Below are 7,095 nucleotides of genomic sequence, written 5' to 3'. Positions count from 1 at the left end.
GATATATATGAAGCAGCACAACTGTTTTGAACATTGATAATAATCAGAAATGTTTCTTAAGCAGCAAATCAGTATATTATTATGATTTCTGAAGATCATGTGACACTGAAGACTGGAGGAATGATGCTGAAAATTCAGCTTTGCATTACAGGAATAAATTACATTTTAACATATATTCACATAGAAAACTCTTATTTTAAATTGTAAAAATATTTCACTATATTACTGTTTTTATTGTATTTTTGATCAAATAAATAAGCCTTTTATACTCTAATTATTATTTTGGACTGAGTTGTGGAGGTTGCAAAATAGCTGATAAAATGAATTCACTATTAATACTTTGCAACCGCAAATGGTCCACATTTCCACAAATAAACTATTTACTTAGCATAAGAATTGGTTATTGCATTGGTTATTACAAATAATTGTAATTTTATTGGTGTCTTTTTAATCAACGCTGTGGCTATTTTAAAGAGTTATAAGCCATGTGAGGTTGTGCATTATGGTCAAATTCCCACATTGCACTACATCTAAGAGCAGCACTTAACCGTGGTAAAAAATACACATCACAGCCATTAGGACAGTCTGCTCCAGTCTCTCACACACGCATGCACGCACGCACGCACACACAAACGCACACAGACACACACAGACGCACACACACACACACATAGAGACACACACACAAACGCACACACACAGACACACACAGACACACACACACACACACACACACACACACACACACACACACAGAGACACACACACACACACACACACACACACACACACAGACACACACACAGTCTTGTGTACCTGTCCTTGCCAGTCTGTGCCATTGATCATGATGAGACTTTCAGGAAGAGCAGCATCAGAAAACAGAATCTGATTCAACTGATCATAGACGGCCTTCCTGAGGACCTGCAAACACACACACACACACACACACACACACACATAGAGACACACACACACACACACACACACACACACATAGAGACACACACACACACACACACACACACACACATAGAGACACACACACACACACACACACACACACACAGGGATGAGTCAGACAAACATGAATAATTCACAGTGACTCTGCAGAACAAGACTAAACACTGCATTAACGTTCCTTATTTAAAGCCACGGCAGAGAGAGTGAAGAAATGTGAGGGAATCCGAGGAGAACCGTGTTTTGAGAAAGAGAGAAACCCCGTTTACACCAGCTATTAACGGCCATACATTATAGGAATAGTTCATCCAAAAATGAAAATCCAACATCCAAGATGTACTGCAGATGAGTTTTAGTGTTACATCACTTGCTGATGGGTGCCGTCAGAATGAGAGTCCAAACAGCTGATAAAAACATCACAGTAATCCACACCACTCCAGTCCATCAGTTATTGTCATGTGAAGCAAAAAGCTGAAACAAATCCATATTTAAGAAGTTTTTAACATCAAACCTTTGCCTCTGGCTAAAATATGAGTCCATAATCTAGTCATAATCCTCCAGTGAAAAAAATCCATCTCCTGTTGTCTCTCACATCAAAATTGAACTGTTTTGGCTTGGCTGTGCAGATTTCTCTCCTGATTCAGAAAACTTTTTCACTGGAGGAAGCACTATTAGGGATTATGGACTCGTATTTTAGCCAGAAGGATTTGTTTCTTACAAACACACAGCTTTTCACTTCACAAGACATTAACTGATGGACTGGAGTGGTGTGGATTACTTGTGGATTATTGTGATGTTTTTATCAGCTGTTTGGACTCTCATTCTGACGGCACCCATTCACTGCAGAGCATCCATTAATGAGCAAGTGATGCAATGCTGCATTTCTCCAAATCTGATGAAGAAACAAACTCATCTACATCTTGGATGGCCTGAGGGTGAGTAAAGTTTCATTTCAGGGTGAACCACTCCTTGCTAAATACAGACGTAAACGGAGTCCAAGCCCTGGCACCTGTGTGCTGTGTCCGAGCTCAGGCGACCGCTCGCTGTCGGAGCTGTTGGCTCGTTCACTCAGCGGTTTGGAGAGCTGTCGGTCTTTTACAGGAGTGCTGCGCTTATGGGGTGTGTGTCCTCCATCCAACCTACACACCCACACACACACCCACACACACACACACACACACACACACCATCAAACTTGGGCTTTGTGTTCTCTGCATTATTTGAGTTTTTAACCTAGTAACATTATAAATGACATAACTACATAAGAACAGTAGTGCACATTCTATTACATTATATTATAATATATTACCTGGGTGACGGCATGGACTGAAGCTCATTCTTGCTGGTTTTTAAGGGTGTTCGTGGTTTTTCAGCCACAGACACCGTTATAGAGGGTCCGACATCACTGAACAACTCCTGATCATTCAGTTCCTACAAAACATAGACATATTCAACACAAAAGAGCATAAACATATCATAACAACTGAAAGAATTCAAATCATGCAAAATCTCGAAGGGAAATGAGTGTAATACAGATTGATCCCAGGAGTATTTGGACAGCGTGTAAATGTGACGATTTGTGCATTTAACTTTAAATAAACTGGTGTTTTAGTTTAATAAACACCTTTTTTTGTCAGATGTTTTGCTTGTACAATCTTTCTTAAAAAATGACATGTGCTTAGATTTTTTTCTTATATAATGTAAACATATGCATGCATTCTGAAGCAACTGAAACTAAAACCATAAACAAAATAAAAAAAAAACATTTTTAAAGTAAACATTTTATTTCAGCTACATTTTCGTTCAGTACTAAGACAACTAAAACAAAATAAAAAATAACAAATCAAAATGAATAAAATCTATATAGACATTTTGAAAAACAAATGACTAAAAACATTAAACAAAATTGCAATGCATAAACGGCACTAAAATAAGAATGTTTTGACTTTTGCTTTATGCGCTCCTGTATATATATATATATATATATATATATATATATATATGTGTGTGAATCTGTAGTGCAGTGTCTCACCAACGTGTCGGTCTCAGACAGCGGCTCCTCCAGGTTTCGGCTCCGTGAGTGTTTGAGTTTATCTGACGCCGGCTGCTCGCCCTGCTGGACACACACAGGAACTACAATCACTCACACCAACTAAACACTCACACACACGTCTGAGGAGCAGGGTCTGTGCATCAGGCTGCATGATCTGGACTGCGGCCTGTAAACGATCGAGCCCTGGCAGAGCTGGAGGGTCATGTTCGACACGCAGCGAGCCGCCCATCCTTTAAAGTGCCCCTATTATGCCATTTCCAATATTGCCTTTCATGCAGAGTGTAATGTAGCTGTATGTGAATGCAAACGATCTGCAAAGATGTAACAATAAATAAAGAATCGACTCTGAACAGCCTAAACGAGTCGTTAGTAATTCGAATCCCACTTCCATGACGGCTACACGTCACTGGGTAACACATTTGCATAATTCCCGCCTATGTTCTACGTTGGCTGACCGCGAATAACTTGACCCCGCCCACAAACACGTCATGTTACTGACGACTGCTTCTCTAATTCTCTAAAGAGTTCAACGCGGGATTCACAAAACGCTTGCTCTTGAAAGATGGATCAGTGTCCTGTTTATTTGGACCAGCTGCTCCACTGAATCACAACCTGTAAGTATGATAAATAATAGATGCTTATATTTTCTATAAAGCGTTCAAAATGCAGAACTATTGAAATAGGCGTATCGTTTCCGACACAGCTGTATGCCGTAGACCAATCACAACAGACTGGGCCATCTGACCAATCAGAGCAGAGCAGGCTCATTGAAAGGAGGGGCTTAGAGAGACTGAATCTTAGAACTGCTTCGAACGAATCGTTTGAGAATCGCTGGAAAATGAGGTGGTATTAAATGCATATTTTGAGAAAACGAAAGCGTATTTTGACCTTGCATGCATGTGATCCTATTGTAGGAGACTCCCAAAACAATATTAGGAACCGTAAAAATGGCATAATAGGGGCACTTTAACACCACAACTGCCATCACGATTCATACTGTTATACTTCTAAATACACATCATTCTCATTCGTCACGATATTCTCAATTTTTGGTGGCCAGTGTTTTATTTTACTTTGGGCCTCCTGATTGATATTTGAGAGTTGATATAGAAAACAGCTAAAACATTTTAAACTTTTTGTACAATCCTAGTGCCTACATCCAAATAAATCATAGTAATGTAGCTGTATGTGAATGCAAACGATCTGCAAAGATGTAACAATAAATAAAGAATCGACTCTGAACAGCCTAAACGAGTCGTTAGTAATTCGAATCCCACTTCCATGACGGCTACACGTCACTGGGTAACACATTTGCATAATTCCCGCCTATGTTCTACGTTGGCTGACCGCGAATAACTTGACCCCGCCCACAAACACGTCATGTTACTGACGACTGCTTCTCTAATTCTCTAAAGAGTTCAACGCGGGATTCACAAAACGCTTGCTCTTGAAAGATGGATCAGTGTCCTGTTTATTTGGACCAGCTGCTCCACTGAATCACAACCTGTAAGTATGATAAATAATAGATGCTTATATTTTCTATAAAGCGTTCAAAATGCAGAACTATTGAAATAGGCGTATCGTTTCCGACACAGCTGTATGCCGTAGACCAATCACAACAGACTGGGCCATCTGACCAATCAGAGCAGAGCAGGCTCATTGAAAGGAGGGGCTTAGAGAGACTGAATCTTAGAACTGCTTCGAACGAATCGTTTGAGAATCGCTGGAAAATTAGGTGGTATTAAATGCATATTTTGAGAAAACGAAAGCGTTTTTTGACCTTGCATGCATGTGATCCTATTGTAGGAGACTCCCAAAACAATATTAGGAACCGTAAAAATGGCATAATAGGGGCACTTTAACACCACAGCTGCCATCACGATTCATATTGTTATACTTCTAAATACACATCATTCTCATTCGTCACGATATTCTCAATTTTTGCTGGCCAGTGTTTTATTTTACTTTGGGCCTCCTGATTGATATTTGAGAGTTGATATAGAAAACAGCTAAAAAATGTAAAACTTTTTGTACAATCCTAGTGCCTACATCCAAATAAATCATAAATGTTTTAATTATGTTATAAAATACAGACAGAGATAAACATGAAATGGTGAAGAGAACAAAAAAGTTTGAACCCTTTGCTACAATCCTAGTGGTCTAGAGCCATCTAAATATAAAATAAAATATTAATATAAAATATTAATTAGTGCTGTCAAACGATTAATTGCGATTAACCGCATCTAAAATAAAAGTTTTTGTTTACATAATATATGTATGTGTACTGTGTATATTATTTGAGAGTTGATATAGAAAACAGCTAAAACATTTTAAACTTTTTGTACAATCCTAGTGCCTACATCCAAATAAATCATAAATGTTTTAATTATGTTATAAAATACAGACAGAGATAAACATGAAATGGTGAAGAGAACAAAAAAGTTTGAACCCTTTGCTACAATCCTAGTGGTCTAGAGCCATCTAAATATAAAATAAAATATTAATATAAAATATTAATTAGTGCTGTGAAACGATTAATCGCGATTAACCGCATCTAAAGTAAAAGTTTTTGTTTACATAATATATGTATGTGTACTGTGTATATTTACTATGTATATATAAATACACATACATACAGTATTTATTTTGAAAATATTTACATGTATATACATTTATATATAAATATGTTTAATATATAAACATAACATTTTTTTCTTGTATGTTCTTAATCATGCATGTGTTTGTATTTATATATAGATAATAAATATACACAGTACACACTTATATATTATGTAAACAAAACTTTTATTTTGGATGCGGTTAATTGTTGACAGCACTAATATTAATATATATATATATATATATATATATAAAATCACAACAGAAATATATTCTAAAATTACTCACCCTTCTCATCGACATTTGGTTTACCTTATAAGTACTAAAATAATTCAAACTAAATAAACTAAAACTAATAAATAAAACAATACAGACAAATAAAAATATAAAAACATGACAAAAATATAAAAACACAACAAAATTACTAAAACTTTAATTAGAATTAAAGTGAAAACCAAAAATGATAAGGAGAACAATAAAGTTTGAACACTTTTCCTACAATCCTAGTGGTCAATAGCCAACTAAATACAAAAAAATCAGTAAATAAAAATTACATTTTTATGTCACATCGGTCTCAGACAATGTTTGAGTTTAGTTTTGCTCGCCCTGATATGAAAAAACCAAAACAGATAAAAACGTCCTTTAGTGCCTTCAAAGGACATGTTGTTACAGAGAGAAAAGATGAATTAAATGAAGACTAATTCATATTACCTTATGAATGTTTTGATGTTAAAAAAACTTCTTCTGTCCCAGTTTAAAGGGGTGCTATTATGCTTTTTCACTTTTTCAACTTCAGTGAGTCTGTAATGTTGCTGTTTGAGCATAAAAAAGATCTGCAAAGTTACAAAGCTCAAAGTCCACTTCAAAAAAATATATTTTATTTAACAGAAACTGAGCTTGGGTTTGGGAGTGCTGAGGATGCTGTCGGTCTCCTCCATCTCCGGCCCGCTGTCGCTGGGGTTGTACATCTCCAGACTGTCATAGAGCTCATCCAGATCCTCCTCCACCTCCTGGATCTGCTCACGGGATACGTGCTCCAGCCCGAACCCCACCTGCACCACACACAACACACCGATCCAGTCAGCACCAGCAGATTCAAATACAGTAATATTCCATATACGACAGCAAGGCTCACATTCAGGAAATTCATATTTTCCCCCCCATCTTTCCCAGAATGAAAAGGTGTTGAACTGAATGAAATCAGTGTGTGTGTGTGTGTGTGTGTGTGAGTGAGTATTACCGGTGTTGTCACACGTTGATTAACCGGTGGGAAAATTTCCTCACCGTCACAACCCTAGTGTGTGTGACTTACTCTAGTAATGGAGGCGTTGGAAGTAAGTTTGCGTCTGGGTTTCTTCTTCCTCACCTCATCCTCCTCATCATCTAGATACTGAAACATACACATGATTAAACACTCGTTGTGTGTGTGCATTCAGCCCTAAATGCTACAAACACACACACACATA

General features: G+C 37.3%; 1 protein-coding gene across 1 annotated transcript in view; it reads right to left on the bottom strand.

Annotated features, from left to right (window-relative positions):
• LOC107569587 (phosphofurin acidic cluster sorting protein 1-like) overlaps positions 1–7,095 on the bottom strand; it is a 73,840-nt gene that overhangs the window by 5,465 nt on the left and 61,280 nt on the right. Inside the window, exons 7-11 of the mRNA XM_016255704.1 lie at positions 6,938–7,019; positions 2,990–3,099; positions 2,267–2,388; positions 1,967–2,096; positions 817–921 (exon numbers count right to left, since the gene is read on the bottom strand). Of these exons, the coding sequence (XP_016111190.1) occupies positions 817–921; positions 1,967–2,096; positions 2,267–2,388; positions 2,990–3,099; positions 6,938–7,019 (549 nt within the window). The remainder of the gene's footprint in view (positions 1–816; positions 922–1,966; positions 2,097–2,266; positions 2,389–2,989; positions 3,100–6,937; positions 7,020–7,095) is intronic.

Source organism: Sinocyclocheilus grahami, unplaced genomic scaffold (assembly GCF_001515645.1).
Source record: "Sinocyclocheilus grahami isolate Dianchi unplaced genomic scaffold, SAMN03320097.WGS_v1.1 scaffold1362.1, whole genome shotgun sequence".
NCBI classification, from domain to species: Eukaryota; Metazoa; Chordata; class Actinopteri; order Cypriniformes; family Cyprinidae; genus Sinocyclocheilus; species Sinocyclocheilus grahami.
Note: the sequence above shows the minus strand (reverse complement) of the source record. Positions and strands in the feature narration are given on the sequence as shown.